At 47.1% G+C, this 18,863-nt stretch overlaps 1 protein-coding gene and 1 long non-coding RNA gene across 3 annotated transcripts in view; one reads left to right on the forward strand and one right to left on the reverse strand.

Annotated features, from left to right (window-relative positions):
• GRIPAP1 (GRIP1 associated protein 1) overlaps nt 1-144 on the reverse strand; it is a 28,710-nt gene extending 28,566 nt beyond the window's left edge. The window contains exon 1 of one of the 2 annotated variants that reach the window (XM_024240964.2): nt 67-144. In XM_024240964.2, coding sequence (XP_024096732.1) covers nt 67-108 — 42 coding nt within the window. In that variant the 5' untranslated portion in view covers nt 109-144. The remainder of the gene's footprint in view (nt 1-66) is intronic. The other variant, XM_054544525.1, reaches the window with a different exon arrangement.
• LOC129052919 (uncharacterized) lies at nt 43-18,529 on the forward strand. Its single transcript, XR_008518055.1, has 3 exons — nt 43-305; nt 2,899-3,035; nt 18,207-18,529. It is a non-coding gene; the product is annotated as an uncharacterized LOC129052919 (long non-coding RNA).
• Nucleotides 18,530-18,863: the final 334 nt, after the last annotated feature.

Consider the following 18,863-nt stretch of genomic DNA (forward strand, 5'->3'; position numbering starts at 1 on the left):
GCACGACCTCTCTCTACCCCGCCCCCGGTCGCCTAGCCGGGTGGTCTTTCCCACCGCGAGGGGCACCTGCATCCGCTGAAACTCCTCCTCAGACAGAGCTTGCGCCATGTTCCTCCCCCCCACCCCCCCGCCAGCTTTCTGCGCAGACGCAGCTCGCGCCGCCTGTCAGTATTAAGGTCGGACCAAACCACTGGCCAGGAATAGAGGGGGTAGAACCTAATTCCGAAGGGCAGCATTTTGGAGACGCAGAGAAGAGAACGAAACCGACGGGTCAGGTGAACTGTAATACAACGTTCTACCCGAATGTAAGTCATCTCATTGGCTTTTGGACTCTTCTAGGCCACCCATTGTGATACGACATTATTACATCCCCGTTTCATGGGTGGACTCGTCGCTAGGGAAGTCTTTGCCGACAGAAAATCACCCTTCCGCGGTACTCCTTTAATGAGAATGGGTAACTTAATAACCATAGAAATGAAAGCGGAAGCTTCGCTCTGGTCTTGTTCCCGCCCTCCTCCGGGAGACCCCAAAGGGGAATCCCACCTCTTGTAAAGCCTTTGGCCTTTTTTTTTTTTTTTTTTTAAGGTTTGACACTTATTTTGTTATCATGATACTGCACGTCACGTTAGGTAAAGGACTTAGCCACCAATAAAAATAGCGGAGTGGAAAGAGTGACAGTGAATCAAACGAAAAAGCTACATTAAAACAAAACAAAAACCAGGGTGGTGAAACACCAGGCTCATTCAATTAAGTATTAGAATTCACTATAGCCCTCACCCATCTGAGAGTAAGAAATGGTATCTCAGTGTAGTTTTTTTCTTCTTATTTTCTTTTTTCTTTCTGTTTGTTGTTGTTGTTGTTGTTGTTGTTGTTTGAGATGGAGTTTCACTCTTGTTGCCCAGGCTGGAGTGCATTGGCGCTCACTGCAACCTCTGCCCCCCAGGTTCAAGCAATTCTCCTGCCTCAGCCTCCCAAGTAGCTGGGATTACAGGCGCCTGCCACCATGCCCGACTAATTTTTGTATTTTTAGTAGAGACAGGGTTTTACCACATTGGTCAGGCTGGTCTTGAACTCCTGACCTCAGGCGATCCGCCCGCCTCGGCCTCCCAAAGTGCTGGGATTACAGGCATGAGCCACCATGCCCGAACTTTTTATTTTATTTTATTTTATGTTACTTTATGTTATTTTATTTTGAGACAGGGTCTTGCTCTACCACCCACACAGGAGTGTAGTGGCACAATCAGGGCTCACTGCTGCCTTGACTTCCTGGGCTCAAGCAATTCTCCCACCTCAGCCCCCCAAGTAGCTGGGACTACAGGCATAGGCCACCAAGAACCATTTTAATATCTGTTCTTATTTTATTTTTTTTAATTTAATTATTATTTTTCTTTTGAGGTGGAGTCTTCCTCTGTTGCCCAGGTTGGAGTGCAGTGGTGCAATCTCAGCTCACTGCAATCTTTGCCTCCCAGGTTCAAGAGATTCTCCTGCCTCAGCCTCCCAAGTAGTTGGGACTACAGGCACCCACCATCATGCCCAGCTAATTTTTGTATTTTTAGTAGAGACGGGGTTTCACCATGTTGGCCAGGTTGGTCTCAAACTCCTGACCTCAAGTTATCCTCCCGCCTCTGCCTCTCAAAGTGCTGGGGTTACAGGTGTGCGCAACCGCACCTGGCCTCTTTGTGTATTAGGAATATTAACAACTTTTTTGGGTGGGGGTAGACGGAGTTTTGCTCTTGTCGCCCAGGCTGGAGTGCAATAGCGCGATCTTGGTTCACCACAACGTCTGCCTCCCGGGCTCAAGCGATTCTCCTGCCTCAGCCTCATGAGTAGTTGGGATTACAGGCACCCACCACCACGTTTGTATTTTTAGTAGAAACGGGGTTTCACCATGTTGGCCAGCCTGGTCTCGATCTCCTGACCTCAGGTGATCCACCCGCCTCGGCCTCCCAAAGTGGTGGGATTACAGGCATGAGCTAAGCTACCACACACGGCCTTTTCCTTTTCTTTTTTTTTTTTTTTTGAGACAGGGTCTCACTCTGTCATCCAGACTGGAGTACAGTGGTGCAATCTCGGCTCACTTCAGCCTCGACCTTCTGGGCTCAACCAATCCTCCTACCTCAGCCTCCCGAGTAGCTGGGACTACAGGCACAGGCTACCATGCCCAGCTAATTTTTTTTTAATTTTTTGTAGAAACCAAGTCTTACTATGTTGCCCAGGCTGGTCTCAAACTCCTGGGCTCAAGTGATCCACCCACATCTGCCTTCCAAAGTGCTAAGATTTCAGGCGTGAGCCACCACACCAGGCCTACTTTTGTTTTTTTTTTTTTGTATGTGTGTGATTTTTTGAGACGAAGTCTCGCTCTGGAGTTCAGTGGCCCGATCTTGGCTTACTACAACCTCTGCCTCCCAGGTTCTAGCGATTCTCCTACCTCAGCCTCCCGAGTTGCTGGGATTACGGGCACGTGACACCATGCCCGTCTAATTTTTGTATTTTTGGTAGAGACAGGTTTCACCATGTTGGCCAGGTTGGTCTCAGACTCCTGGCCGCAAGGGATCCGCCCACCTCAGCCTCCCAAAGTGCTGGGATTACAGGCGTGAGCCACTGTGCCCAGCCCTTGCCTACATTTGTAATATATAAATTATGTTGTCACAGTCTCCCTTCCATACTGGATCCCCTGACCTCCTGGTTGCTTTTTTAAAAATTTTGCGTACATTAACAAACTTTTTTTGTATCGTAAAGATCAACGGGTTTTGACAGATGCATTTTAAAGTGTTCCACACATAGATTTTTTTCACATTTTTTGTTAGATTTCTTCCTAATTATTTTCTTTGATGCTATGGATGCTATTGTAAATGAGGTTTTCTCTATCATTGTATCTCTTTTTTTTTTTTTTGGTAGAGACGGGATCTCACTATGTTGCCCCAGCTGGACTGCACTGGCTATTTATAGGCATGATCATCACACACTACAGTGGTGAACTCCTGGGCTCAAGCGATCCTCCCATTTCAACTTCCCAAGTAGCTGGGACTACACATGTGAGCCACTATGCGTCTTTATATCCTCTCACTGGTTATTGTTGATATATACAAAAGCCATTGATTTCTCTATGTTAATTTTATATCCTTCCATTTTACTGAATACTTTTATTGTTAGAGTGTTTTATTATTGATTCTCTAGGGTTTACCAGGTACAAATCATATCATCTGAAAATACGGATATCTTTATTCTTTTCCAATCAGTCACACTGGCTGTAATTGATTTCTCTTGCCTAATTACCATTTTCCACTAACAGGAACCAGGGCCCCTTAGAGAAATAGCTGATTGCAGGGCTGGGGCAAGGAAGGTACAAGATTAGCCTGGAACATCTTGTTTTAACCACACATTGAAATAATTTGAATTAAAAAAGAATACAGGAGTCCAAAGTGATCTAAATAAATAAATGAAGGTGTGCCAACTAATAAATGTACAAGGAATGATGGAATTAGAAAATAACTATTTGGCAACTACTATTGTAATAATTGTTTTAGGCAAGCATCATTGGCCAGGCGCAGTGGCTCACGCCTGTAACCCCAGCAGTTTGGGAGGCCGAGGCAGGTGGATCAATTGAGGTCAGAAGTTCGAGACCAGCCTGGCCAACATGGTGAAACCCCATCTCTACTAAAAATACAAAAATTAGCCAGGCATGGTGGCGGGCACCTGTAATCTCAGCTACTCGGAAGGCTGAAGAAGGAGAATCGCTTGAACCTGGAAGGCAGAGGTTGCAGTGAGCCGAGGTCGGGCCACTGCACTCCAGCCTGGGCAACAGAGCGAGACTCTCTATTTAAAAAAAAAAAAAAAAAAATAGGCCGGGTGCTGTGGCTCACACCTGTAATCCCAGCACTTTGGGAGGCCAAGGCAGACGGATCACCTGAGGTCAGGGATTCAAGACCAGCCTGACCAACATGGTGAAACCCAGTCTCTACTAAAAATACAAAAATTAGCCAGGTGTGGTGGGTTCAAGTGATTCTCCTGCCTCAGCCTCCTGAGTAGCTGTGATTACAGGCGCCTGCCACCATGCCCAGCTAATTTTTTCTATTTTGAGTAGAGATGGGGTTTCACTATGTTTGTCAGGCTGGTCTTGAACCCCTGACCTGACCTCAGGTGATTGCCCCGCCTCGGCCTCCCAAAGTGCTGGAATTACATACGTGAGCCACCACACCCGGCCCACAGGGCTAATTTTTAAATTTTTTGTAGAGACGAGATCTCACTATGTTGCCCATGCTTACTTTTTAATTATAACAAGGATTAGGGTAACTTTATAATGGAGAACACTACCTTAACCAAGTCACCTTTAGCATCACCAGGACAGGGACAAATTGGTATTATGTGCTTTCCGACGTAATGCACTGAGAAAGACACAAATCACTTCTGTGGTATTTCTGCCAAAAATTCATAATCTGAATCGAATCATGAGAAGCTATTAGGCAAACCCCAGCTAAAGAACTCATCAAGACATCAACATCATAAAAAACAAAGATCACTTGCAGTCAGGAGTTTGAGATCAGCCTGGCCAACATGGCGAAACCTGTCTCTACCAAAAATACAAAAATCAGCCAGGCGTGGTGGCAGGTGCCTGTAATCCCAGCTACTTGGGAGGCTGAGGCAGGAGAATTGCATGAACCCAGGAGGCGGAGGTTGTAGTGAGCCAAGATTGCAACACTGCACTCCAGCCTGGGTGGCAGAGCGAGACTTTGACTCAAAAAAAAAAAAAAAAAAAAAAGAGAATGACTTTCTCTTAACTGTCTTTGGAGAACGACTTTCTCTTAAATGTCTTTGTACAGAAGAGACTGAGACTATTATCCTTAGAAAGATCTGATTGCAAGGTTAGCCCTTGACTAGCATCTGCAAATTTGGCTAGTAAACAGTTCGCTACACTGATATGAGTTGTTCATTGTGGCTGCGCGTGGTGGCTCACGCCTGTAATCCCAGCACTTTGGGGGGCCGAGGCGGGTGGATCACTTGAGGTCAGGGGTTTGAGACCAGCCTGACCAACATGGTGAAACCCCGTCTCTACTAAAAATACAAAAATTAGCTGGGCATCGTTGCGGTGTCCTGTAATCCCAGCTACTGGGGAAGCTGAGGCAGGAGAATTGCTTGAACCCGGGAGGCGGACGTTGCAGTCAGCAGAGATTATGCCACTGTACTCCAGCCTGGGCGACAGAGTGAGACTCTGTCTCAAAAAACAAAAAAACAAAAAATAAGAGTGGTTCATTGTGCCTAAACTGTTTGTAGAAACAATGTGGTTTATGCGGAACACCTGCATTCCCTCAGCGTCTAGGATTCTGATATGTGCTAGGTAGAGAGTATCTATGTGACCAGTCCCCACTAAAAAACCTTGGCCACTGAGTCTCTAATGAGCTTCCCCAGTAGACAACACTTTGCACATGTTGTCACAACTCATTGCTGGAGAAATTAAGTGAGTCTTGTATGACTCCACGGGGCGACTCTTGGAAGCTTGTGCCTGGTCCTCCGGATTTCAGTCTCTTGCTCAAGGGAGGTACAGAGCATAAAGAAGCCTGTGCATGGATTTCCTGGATCCCACCTGTGTCCTTTTTTTTTTTTGAGACAGGGTCTCACTCTGTCACCCAGGCTGGAGTGCAGTGGTGCAACCTCAGCTCACTGGAACCTCCGCCTCCTGGGTTCAAACAATTCTTCTTCATCAGTCTCCTGAGTAGCTGGCATTACAGGCAGGCGCCACCACGTTGGGCTAATTATTGTATTTTAAATAGAGATGGGGTTTCACAATGTTGGCCAGGCGATGGTCTCAAACTCCTGACCTCAAGTGATCTGCCTACCTCGGTCTCCCAAAGTGCTGGGATTACAGGCATGAGCCACCAGGCCCGGCCAACTTTTTTTTTTTTTTTTGAGACAGTTTTGCTCATGTTGCCCAGCCTGGAGTACAGTGGCGAGATCTCAGCTCACTGCCACCTCTGCCTCCCAGGTTCAAGCAATTCTCCTGCCTCAGCCTCCCAAATAGCTGGGATTACAGGCATGCACCATCATGCCTGGCTAATTTTTGTATTTTTAGTAGAGACAGGGTTTCACCATGTTGGTCAGGCTGGTCTCGAACTCCTGACCTCAGGTGATCCACCTGCCTCAGCCTCCGAAAGTGCTTGGATTACAAGCGTGATCCACTGTGCCCAGCCTTTTAATGAATTAATTTATTTTTGAGATGGAGTTTGGTTCTCGTCGCCCAGGCTGGAGTGCAATGGTGCGATCTCTTCTCACTGCAACCTCCACCTCCCCGGTTCAAACAATTCTCCTGCCTCAGCCTCCCAAGTAGCGGGATTACAGACATGTGCCACCACGCCTGGCTATTTTTTTTTTTTTTTTTTTTTGAGATGGAGTTTTGCTCTTGTCGTCCAGGATGGAGTGCAACAGCATGATCTCGGCTCACTGCAACCTCCACCTCCCGGGTTCAAGTGATTCTCCTGCCTCAGCCTCCCTAGTAGTTGGGATTACAGGTGCCTGCCACCAAGCCTGGCTAATTTTTAAATTTTTTTTTTTTTTTTTTTTTTTTTTTTTAGTAGAGATGAGGTTTTGTCACGTTGGCCGGGCTGGTCTTGAACTCCCGACCTCAGGTGATCCACCTGCCTCGGTCTCCCAAGTGCTGGGATTACAGGCATGAGCCACTGCATCCAGCCTTTCAGCCTTTTTTTTTTCTTTTTTTTTTTTTTTTGGAGATAGGGTCTCAACTCTAGTCTCCCAGGCTAGATTGCAGTTGCCCAAACACGGCTCATTACAGCCTCGACCTCCTGGGCTCAAGTGATCCTCCCACCTCAGCCTCCTGAGTAACTGGGACCACAGGCACCTACCACCATGCCCAACTAATTTTTGTATGTTTTGTAGATGCGCCCACCACCACACCCAACTAATTTTTGTATGTTTTGTAGAGATGAGTTTTTGCCATATTGCCTAGGCTGGTCTCGAACTCCTGAACTCAAGCAATCAACCTGCCTCAGCCTCCCAAAGTGCTAGAATTACAGGCATGAGCCACCGGGCCAGCTGCAACTATTCTATTAATCCAAAATTATTTCAAGACATAATTTAAAATGGAAAAACCGGCTGGGCGCGGTGGCTCACGCCTGTAATCCCAACACTTTGGGAGGCCGAGGTGGGTGGATCACTTGAGACCAGGAGTTTGAGACCAGCCAGGGCAACATGGTGAAACCCCCTCTCTACTAAAGATACAAAAATTAGTTGGGCTCAGTAGCGCACACCTGTAGACCCAGCTGCTCGGGACGCTGAGACGCAAGAATTGCTTGAATCTGGGGGACAGAGATTGCAGTGAGCTGGGATCGCACCACTGCACTCCAGCCTGGGTGACAGAGCGAGACTTCGTCTCAAAAAAAAAAAAAAAAAAAAAAGGAAAAGAAAAACAGAAAAATGAAAATGAAACCAAATCTGTACCCTAGATGCACTTATTGCTCATTTCTAGAGATATATCTGTTTCTAGGCCCTCTCAGTGAACAGACAGGGGACACATACACAGACATGCACGCTAGTTCTCTTTATAACATAACTCTCTTTCTCTGTCTATATATAAAACCATGAGATCATCCTGATACCTCCAATTCCAATTCAACACTTCAGGGTAAACTTTTGTTTTCCCCATCCATATTTGTCACTCTTTTTAGTAAGTAATCTAACTCCCATTATTCCTAATTACTTGTTTCCTCAAACCTAGATTACACAAAGGAATTTTCAGAATTGCCTAACCCACACCACTACAAAAGCAAATCTACTTACCAGAGTACAATATTTGTTTACAGATTTTTTTTTTTTTTTTTTTTTTTAGAGACAGCATCTTGCTCTATCACCCAGGGTGGAGTGCAGTGTGGCACGATCTCAGCTCACTGCAACTTCCACCTCCTGGGTTCAAGCAATTCTCGTGCTTCAGCCTCCCAGACCTTTTTTTTTTTTTTTTCTTTAAGACAGGGTCTCACTTTGTCACCCAGGCTAGAGTGCAGTGGTGTGATCACAGCTGACCGCAGCCTCAAACTCTTGGGCTCAAGCGATCCTCCCACCTCAGCCTCTTATGTAGTGGGGACTACAGGTACATGCCACCATGCCTGGCTAATTTTTAAAAAATATTTTTTTTGTGGCCGGGGGTGGTGGCTAACGCCTGTAATCCCAGCACTTTGGGAGGCTGAGGCGGGCGGATCACGAAGTCAGGAGATCGAGACCATCCTGGCCAACACGGTGAAACCCCGTCTCTACTAAAAATACAAAAAATTAGCTGGGAGTGGTGACACGCGCCTGTAGTCCCAGCTACTTGGGAGGCTGAGGCAGGAGAATCGCTTGCACTTGGGAGGTGGAGGTTGCAGTGAGCCGAGATCGCACCACTGCACTCCAGCCTGGGCGACAGAGTGAGACTCCATCTCAAAAAAAAAAAAAATTTGTAGGCCGGGCACGGTGGCTCACACCTGTAATCCCAGCACTTTGGGAGGCTGAGGTGGGCAGATCACCTGAGGTCAAGAGTTCAAGACCAGCCTGGCCAACATGGTGAAACCCCATCTCTAATTTGTACTTAAAATACAAAAATTAGCTGGGCATGGTGGCAGGCGCCTGTAATCCCAGCCACTCAGGAGGCTGAGGCAGGAGAATCGCTTGAAGCCGGGAGGCAGAGGTTGCAGTGAGCCAAGATTGCGCCATTGCACTCCAGCCTGGGCAACAAGAGCCAGACTCTCAAAAAAAAAAAAAAAAAAATATATATATATATACACACACACTATATATACACATATATATATACACACACACATACATATATATACACACACACATATATATAGTAGAGACAGGGACCTTACTATGTTCCCCAGGGTTGTCTCCAACTCCTGGCCTGAAGCAATCCTCCGGTCTCAGCCTCCCAAAGTGCCCAGATTGCAGGTGGGAGCCAGCATACCCAACCCATTGTTTACAGGCGTTTTTCTTTTTTTTTTTTGAGACAGAGTCTTGCTCTGTCGCCCAGGCTGGCTGGAGTGCAGTGGCGCGATCTCCGCTCACTGCAAGCTCCGCCTCCTGGGTTCACGCCATTCTCCTGCCTCAGTCTCCTGAGTAGCTGGGACTACAGGCGCCTGCACCACACCCGGCTAATTTTTTGTATTTTTTCTTTAGTAGAGATGGGGTTTCACTGTGTTGGCCAGGATGGTCTCGATCTCCTGACCTCGTCATCCACCCGCCTCGGCCTCCCAAAGTGCTGGGATTACAGGCGTAAGCCACCGCGCCCAGCCTGTTTACGGACGTTTTTGAGGTAAAATTTACATGCGGTAAAATTCACAAATCAAAATTCACAGCAGCCTGATAAAAGAATACACTTGGCTGGGTATGGTGGTTCGCGTCTGTAATCCCAGCACTTTGGGAGGCCGAGGCTGGCGGATCACGAGGTTAGATCGAGACCATCCTGGCTAACATGGTGAAACCCCGTCTCTACTAAAAAAAATACAAAACATTAGCCGGGCGTGGTGGCGGGTGCCTGTAGTCCCAGCTACTTGGGAGGCTGAGGCAGGAGAATGGCCTGAACCCGGGAGGCGGAGCTTGCAGTGAGCCCAGATCGCGCCACTGCACTCCAGCCTGGGTGACAGAGTGAGACTCCTTCTCTAAAAAAAAGAAAAAAAAAGAATACACTCAAGTAGCTCCTACCCCTATCACAATATAGAATGTTTACATCAGCAGGGCGCGGTGGCTCATACTTGTAATCCCAGCACTTTGGGAGTCCAAGGCGGGCAGATTACGAGGTCAGGAATTCAAGACTAGCCTGGGCAACACACTGAAACACTGTCTCTACTAAAAATACAAAAATTAGCTGGGCGTGCTGGCGGGTGCCTGTAATCCCAGCTACTGGGGAGGCTGAGGCAGGAGAATCACTTGAACCCAGGAGGTGGAGGTTGCAGTAAGCTGAGATCGCGCCACTGCACTCCAGCCTGGGCAACAAGAGCGAAACTCCGTCTCGGAAAAAAAAAAAAAAAAAAAGAATCAGGTTGTCAGTTCTACAAAAACATCCACTGGGATTTGACTGGGATTACATTGATTCTATAGATCAATGTCAGGAGAACTGGTATCTTAATAATATTGAGTCTCCTGTTTCATAAACATGGTGTATCTATTCATTTAGGAATTATTTAATTTCTTTCTTTTTTTTATTTTCTTTTATTTTTTGAGACAGAGTCTCACTCTCTCACCCAGGCTGGAGTACAGTGGCACCATCTCGGCTCACTGCAGCCTCTGCCTCCCGCATTCAAGGGATTCTCCTGCCTCAGCCTCCTCAGTAGCTGGGACCACAGGCTCATGCCCCCACGCCCGGCTAATTTTTGGTTTGTTTGCTTTTTGAGACAGAGTCTCCCTCTATTGCCCAGGCTAGAGTGCAGTGGCACAATCTCAGCTCACTGAAACCTCTGCCTCCCAGGTTCAAGAGATTCTCTCACCTCTGCCTCCCGAATAGCTGGGACTACAGGCACACACCACCATACCGGGCTAGTTATTTTTTATTTTTAGTAGAGACAGGGTTTCACTATATTGACCAGGCTGGTCTCCAACTCCTGATCTCGTGATCCTCCCACCTCAGCCTCCCAAAGTGCTAGGATTACAGGCATGAGCCACCGCACTTGGCCTTTTTTTTTTTTTTTTTTTTTTTTTTTTTTTTTAGATGGAGTTTTGTTCTGTTGCCTTGGCTGGAGTGCAGTGATGCCATCTTGGCTTACTGCAACCTCTTCCTCCGGGGTTCAAGCGAGATGGGGTTTCACCATATTGGCCAGGCTGGTCTTGAACTCCTGACCTCTGGTGATCCACCCGCCTTGGCCTCCCGAAGTGTTAGGATTACAGGTGTGAGCCACCGCTCCTGGCCTAATTTTTGCATTTTTAGTGGAGATGGGGGTTTCACTACGTTGGTCAGGCTGGTCTCAAACTCCCGACCTCAAGTGATCCATTTGCCTGGGCCTCCCAAAATGCTGGGATTACAGGCGTGAGCCACCATGCCCAGCCCATACATGTTATTTTAAGGTTTGAATTTCCTATGGGTCATTGCTAGTTTATAGAAATACAATTAGCTGGGCGCGGTGGCTCGCGCCAGTAATCCCAGCACTTTGGGAGGCTGAGGCAGGTGGATCACTTGAGGCCAGGAGTTAGAAACCAGCCTGGGCAACATGGTGAAACCCCATCTCTACAAAATATACAAAAATTAGCAAGGCATGGTTGCATGTGCCTGTAAGTCCCAGCTACTCGGGAGGCTTAGGTGGGAGGAATGCTTGAGCCCAGAAGACGGAGGTTGCAGTGAGCCAAGAGCCAGACCCTGTCTCAAAAAGAAAAAAAGAGCCTGGCACGGTGACTCACACCTGTTATCCCAGCACTTTGGGAGGCTGAGATGGGTGGATCACGTGAGGTCAGGAGTTCGAGACCAGCCTGGCCAACATGGTGAAACCCCATCTCTACTAAGAAAATACAAAAATTAGTCGGGCATGGTGATGAGCGCCTGTAATCCCAGCTATTTGGGAGGCCGAGGCAGGAGAATCACTTGAACCTGGGAGGCAGAGGTTGCAGTGAGCTGAGATCGCACCATTGCACTCCAGTCTGGGCCACAGAGTGAGACTCTGTCTCAAAAAAAAAAAAAAAAAAAAAAGGACATGGTGGCCTGTTTGTAATGTTATGTTAGGAGGAAAGGCAGTCTTTCACCGTTGAGTTTGACGTTACTATAGGTTATTTGTAGCTGCTCTTTATCATATGGAGGAGATATTACCTTCTTTCATTTCTAGTTTTCTGAGAGGTTTTTTTGGTTTTTGGTTTTTGGTTTTTTTTCTGAGACAGAGTTTTGCTCCTCTTGCCCAGGCTGGAGTGAAGTGGTCCGATCTAGGCTCACTGCAACCTCCACCTCCCGGGTTCAAGTGATCCTCCTGCCTCATCCTCCCAAATAGCTGGGATTACGGGTGCACGCCACCACATCCAGCTAATTTTTTGTATTTTTAGTAGAGGTGGGGTTTCATCATGTTGGATAGGCTGGTCTCAAACTCCTAACCTCAGGTGACCCACCCGCCTTGGCCTCCCAAAGTGCAGGGATTACAGGCGTGAGCCACTGCACCCGGCCGAGAGTTTTTTTTAAATCAGGAATGGATGGTGGATTTTGTCAAATGCTTTTCTTTGCATCTCTTGAGATGGTTTTTCTTGCATTCCTGGAATAAATTCAAATTCATCTTGATGTTTTTCTTTTGTATATATTGTTGGATGTGATTTACTAAAATGGGCTGGGCACATGGCTTATGCCTGTAATCCCAGCACTTTGGGAGGTAGAGGCGGGTGGATCACCTGAGATCAGGAGTTCAAGACCAGCCTGGCCAACATGGTGAAACCCCGTCTCTACTAAAAATACAAAAATTAGCTGGGCGTGGTGGCACGTGCCTGCAATCCCAGCTACTCGGGAGGCTGAGGCAGGAGAATCACTAGAACCCAGGAGGCAGAGGTTGCAGTGAGCCAAGTTTGCACCACTGCACTTCAGCCTGGGCAGCAGAGTGAGCCTCTGTCTCCAAAAGAAGAAAAAAAAAAGCAAAAAAACAAGATTTACTAAAATGTTAAGAACTTTTGCATCTGTGTTCATGAAGGATAGTTACATATAGTTTCCTTTTCTTGTAATGACTTTCTGTGGTTTTATATCAGAGTAATGCTAGTTTCATAGAATGAGTTGGAAAGTATCTCCTCTTAAATTTTCTGGAAGAGTTTGTGCAGAATTCATATTATTTCTTCCATATATATATATATGGTACAGTTCCCCAAGGAAGCCATCTGGGCCTGGAATTTCATTCATGGGAATATGTTTTACTAAAAATTCAATTTATTTAATATATATAGGGCTAGTCAAGTTATCTATTTCTTCCTGAGTGGGCATTGGTATTTTGTGTCTTGTAAGGAATTTGTTGTGAGAAGTATGGGCATAAATTTGTTTGTAATATTCTCCTTTATCCTTTTTTAAAATTGCGGTAAAATGTGCATGACATAAAATTTATCGTTTTAACCATCTGTAAGTGTACAATTCAGGAGCATTAAGTACATTCACAGTGTTGTGTAATCAGTGCCACTGTCTATTTCCAGAACTTTTTCATCATCCCAAACAGAAACTCTGTACCCATTAAGCAATAACTCCCCATTTTCCCCATCCCCAAGGCCCTGGTAACCTCTATTCTACTTTCTTCCTCTAGTAACTTGCCTATTCTAAATACCACATATAAGTGGAATCAATATTTGTCCTGTGTCTGGCAAATTTCACTTAGCGTATTTTCAAGGTTCATCCTGAATTGGCCTTCTCCATCTCCAGGCAGTAAACTGGGCAACCATCATGCTTACCTTGTTTGTTTCCCATCTCTCAGGGATCACTTTCCTTCACTGTCTAATGTCCAATATCTTTTTTTTGTTGTTTTGAGACAGGGTCTCACTCTCGCCCAGGCTGGAGTGCAGTGGCGCAATCACGTGTCACTGCAGCCTTGACCTCCTGGGCTCAAGCAATCCTACCGCCTCAGCCTTCCAAATAGCTGAGGCTTCCAGATTAGCCACCACACTCAGCTAATCTGATGTCCACTATCGTGAGATTTGTTTTTCCATTTTATTCGTCTGGATTTTTATTTGTTTCAGGCAGGAGGGCAAATTCTGTCCCCATTATTCCATCTTGGTTGAAAATTGGGCTGGGTGCGGTGGCTCACACCTGTAATCCCAGCACTTTGGGAGGCCAAGGCAGGTGGATCTCCTGGGGTCAGGAGTTTGAGACCAGCCTGCCCACCATGGTGAAACCCCATCTCTACAAAAATATAAAAAATTAGCAGGGCATGATGGTGGGTGCCTGTAATCCCAGCTACTCAGGAGGCTGAGGTGGGAGAATCACTTGAACCCAGGAGGTGGAGGTTGCAGTGAGCCGAGAACAAGCCATTGCACTCCAGCCTGGGTGACACAGTGAGACTCTGTCTCAAAAAAAAAAAAAAAAAAATGAAAACCAATAATTACAAACAGCAGAAAATCATGCACCAGGTTTCCAGACAAATTTGGTGAAAGATAAGTAGAACAAAATAGTTTTTTAAATAAAAAGAATGTAGTAACAGTGAACTATTTATCAGTTTTTTTGTTTGTTTGTCTCAAAGAGCTCCCGGCTGGGCGCGGTGGTTCATGCCTGTAATCCCAGCACTTTGGGAGGCCGAGGCGGGCAGATTACTTGAGGTCAGGAGTTCGAGACCACCATGGCAAACATGGTGAAACCCCGTCTCTACTAAAAAATAGAAAAATTAGCTGGCGTGGTTGCACACGCCTGTAATCCCAGCTACTCGGGAGGCTGAGGCAGGAGAATTGCTTGAGCCTGGGAGACGGAGGTTGCAGTGAGCCGAGATTGTGCCACTGCACTCCAGCCTGGCCAACAGAGCGAGACTGTCTCAAAAAAAAAAAAAGAAAAAAGAAAAAAAAAAGAAGGAAAGGAAGGAAGGAAGGAAGGAAGGAAGGAAGGAAGGAAGGAAGGAAAGAAGGAAGGAAGGAAGGAATTCAGTGCCAGGCATGGTGGCTCACGCCTGTAATCCTAGAACTTTGGGAGGCCGAGGTGGGTGTATCACCTGAGGTAAGGAGTTCGAGACCAGCCTGGCCAACATGGTGAAACCCCATCTTTACTAAAAATACAAAAATTAGCTGGGCGGCCTGGCGCAATGGCTCACGCCTATAATCCCAGCACTTTGGGAGGTCCAAGCCAGTGGATCACGAAGTCAGGAGATCGAGACCATCCTGGCTTGATTCTCCTGCTTCAGCCTCCCGAGTAGCTGGGACTACAGGCGCATGCCACCACACCAGCTAATTTTTGTATTTTTCTTAGAGACATGGTTTTACCATGTTGGCCAGGATGGTCTCGATCTCTTGACCTTGTGATCTGCCCACCTCGGCCTCCCAAAGTGCTGGGATTACAGGTGTGAGCCACTGCACCCGGCAGTTTTTTGTTTTTTATTTTTGAGACAGAGTCTCGCTCTGTCACCAAGGCTGGAGTGCAGTGGTGCGATCTTGGCTCACTGCAACCTCTGCCTCCCAGGTTCAAGCAATTCTCCTGCCTCAGCCTCCCAAGTAGCTGGGACTACAGGCATGTGCCACCACGCTTAGCTAACTTTTGTGTTTTTAGTAGAGATGGGGTTTTGCTGTGTTGGCCAGGCCGGTCCTGAACTCCTGACCTCAAGTGATCTGCCCTCCTCGGACTCCTAAAGTGCTGGGATTATAAGCGTGAGCCACTGCGCTTGGCCTATACTCTTCATTAGAAGCAAGTCTCTAAGTCCAACTCACATTCAAGAGGAGGAGGGGAATTAGGCTCCACCTCTTGAGGGGATGAGAATAAGATATCTAATACATATTTTGGAGGTGGTAATTTTTTTTTTTTTTGAGACGGAGTCTCTCTCTGTCACCCAGGCTGGAGTGCAGTGGCGCTATCTTGGCTCACTGCAAGCTCCGCCTCCCAAGTTCACACCATTCTCCTGCCTCAGCCTCCCGAGTAGCTGGGACTATAGGCGCCTGCCACCATGCCCGGCTAATTTTTTTTTAATTTTTTTTTTAGTAGAGACGGGGTTTCACCATGTTAGCCAGGATGTTCTCGATCTCCTGACCTTGTGATCCGCCCGCCTCAGCCTCCCAAAGTGCTGGGATTATAGCCATGAGACACCACGCCTGCCTATACTTTTTAAAAATAATATATTTTTTGGCTGAGCACTGTGGCTCACGCCTATAATCCCAACACTTTGGGAGGCTGAGGCGGGTGGATCACTTGAGGTCAGGAGTTCAAGACCAGCCTGGCCAATACGGTGAAACCCCATGCCGGGTGTGGTGGCACATGCCTGTAATCCCAGCTACTCGAGAGGCTGAGGCAGAATTGCTTGAACCCAGGAGGTAGAGGTTGCAGTGAGCTGAGATTGCGCCACTGCACTCCAGCCTGGGCAACAGAGCGAGACTCTGTGTCAAAATAAAAATAAAAATTAAAAATATATATATTTTTTGACATGTGGTTTCACCATGTTGCTTAGGCTGGTCTTGAACTCCTCAGCTTAAGCGATCCTCCCACCTCAGCCTTTCAATATGTTGGGATTACAGGCGTAAGCTGCTGCGCCCAGCCTGAAGGTGATACTTTAAGGATGTGCAACTGTGTTTCACCTTAAAGTTTTGCCCGCTAGTTTTAGCATTTAGTGGATCTTGTCTGCAGCAATTATTACTGTGGTATTCTAATGGGAATTTTCTACTTCCCTCATTCCTTCTGTATTTATTATTTGGAATTCTTGTGTAAGAAAGAGTTGACCCTTCTCCACCATTCATGTATTTATTAGAGACAGCATCTCCTGGTGTCATCCAGGCTAGAGTTCAGGGGCTATTCACAGGAGTGATCATGGTGCATTACAGCCTCAAACTCTTGAGCTCAAGCCATTCTCCCGCCTCAGCCTCCCAAGTATCTGGGACTACAGGCACACACCACCTCGTCTGGCTCTCAGCATTTATTTATTCAGTCATATCACTTATATAAATAAGTATGGAATCATGGATGTTCATTTTTTGAACTATAATCTAATATTACCCTTTCTGTTATTCTTGCTCAAATTGTTCCAGCTTTGGCCATTGGGAGTTGTTTTTCTTTTTTTTCGAGACGGAGTCTTGCTCTGTTGCCAGGCTGGAGTGCAGTGGCAAGATCTCCGCTCACTGCAACCTCCGCCTCCCACGTTGAAGCGATTCTCCTGCCTCAGCCTCCCGAGTAGCTAGGACTACAGGCGCGTGCCACAACACCCAGCTAATTTGTGTATATTTAGTAGAGGCAGGGTTTCACCATGTTGGCCAGGATGGTCTTGATCTCTTGACCTCATGATCTGCCCACCTTGGCCTCCCAAAGTGCTGAGATTACAGACGTGAGCCACTGCACCTGACCAGGAGCTCTTTCAGGTTGGCTTCTGTATCTTATGACATGCTGCAATCATTGCTTTTTTGTTTGTTTGTTTGGTTTTTTTTTTTGAGATGGAGTTTCGCTCTTGTTGCCCAGGCTGGAGTGCAATGGCATGATCTCGGCTCACTGCAACCTCCGCCTCCCAGGTTCAAGCAATTCTCCTGACTCAGCCTCCTGAGTAGCTGGGATTACAGGTGCCCCCCACCACGCCCGGCTAATGTTTTGTATTTTTAGTAGAGACGGGGTTTCACCATGTTGGCCAGGCTGGTCTGAAACTCCTGACCCCGGGTGATCCACCCGTCTTGGCCTCCCAAAGTGCTGGGATTACAGGTGTGAGCCATCGCGCCTGGCCTCCATCATTGTTTTTAGGCATTTCCTTACTTTCTGTCACTACAGGATGCTCCAGGCTTATCTTGTATTTCTCTCCACCCCAGACTGAAAATCAGCCATTTTTCCAGGAGCCCTAGTTTCTTTTATTGGAGAATGGCATTTAGAAACCAAGGTCCAGGCCAGGCGCAGTGGCTCAGACCTGTAATCCCAGCACTTTGCGAGGCCAAGATGGGCAGATCACCTGAGGTCAGGAGTTCAAGACCAGCCTGGCCAACACAGCGAAACCCTGTCTCTACTAAAAATACAAAAAGTAGTCAGGCATGGTGGCCAGCGCCTGTAGTTCCAGCTACTCAGGAGGCTGAGGCAGGAGAATCGCTTGAACCCAGGAGGCGGAGGTTGCAGTGAGCCAAGATTGCGCCATTGCACTCCAGCCTGGGTGACAAGGGTAAAACTCTGTCTCAACAACAACAACAAAAAAGAAACCAAGATCTGGCCACTAGATGTGCTCATTGTTTCTGGGATAGCATGATTTGTAGGACTTCTCAGTGGACAGATTGAGAAACTGTCTGCAAAAACCAAGAAGATAGGACCACTTAGTACAACATAGTTTCTGTGGTAGGTGCCTTCTGAGATGCCCTCAACCAGTGCTCCCTGCCTGCTATATTCTTGGTCTTGTGTAATCCCCTCCCCTTCAGTAACTTGTTTCCAAGCAACAGAATGCCTCAACCTTGAGGGGATATCACTTCCATAATTAGATCACAAGAGATGTGACCTCTGTTTTGCTAGCCAACTCTTTCTCTCGCTGGCTTGGATGAAGCAAACTACCATGCTGTGAGCCACTGCGTGGAAAGGCACACACGGTGTGGATGGTGGGTACCTCTGGCTAACAGCCAGCAAGGAACTGGGGCCCTCTGTCCAACAGGCTGCAGAGAACTGGATCCTGCCAACAAATATGGGAGCACGGAGCAGATCCTTCCCCGGTCGCACGTTCAGAGAAGTCCTTAATCCTGCCCGACTCCTTCCTTGATTGTGCCTTAGTGAGAGAGGCTGAAGCTGAGGACCCAGCTGAGCCCAGCCTGGATTCCTGACTCGCAAAACCTGAGAGATAATTTATGTGTATTGTTTGGAGCCACTAAGATTGTGGTCATTTGTTTCACAGGAATAAGTAGTACAGCATCCTTACTTGGATCCTAGCACAGAAAAGTCGTTAGTGGAAAAGCCAGTGAAATCCAAATAAAGTCTGAAGTTGAGTTAATAGTACTCTACCAATCTTATTTTTTTTTATTTTTTATTTTTTTCTGAGACGGAGTCTCGCTCTGTTGCCCAGGCTGGAGTGCAGTGGTGCAATCTCGGCTGCCAGCCTCCCGGGTTCATGCCATTCTCCTGCCTTAGCCTCCCGAGTAGCTGGGACTACAGGTGCCCGCCACCACGCCCAGCTAATTTTTTGTATTTTTAGTAGAGACGGGGTTTCAACCTGTTAGCCAGGATGGTTTCGATCTCCTGACCTCATGATCCGCCTGCCTCAGCCTCCCAAAGTGCTGGGATTACAGGCATGAGCCACCGAGCCCGGCCCAATGTT

This window comes from Pongo abelii, chromosome X (assembly GCF_028885655.2).
Source record: "Pongo abelii isolate AG06213 chromosome X, NHGRI_mPonAbe1-v2.0_pri, whole genome shotgun sequence".
NCBI classification, from domain to species: Eukaryota; Metazoa; Chordata; class Mammalia; order Primates; family Hominidae; genus Pongo; species Pongo abelii.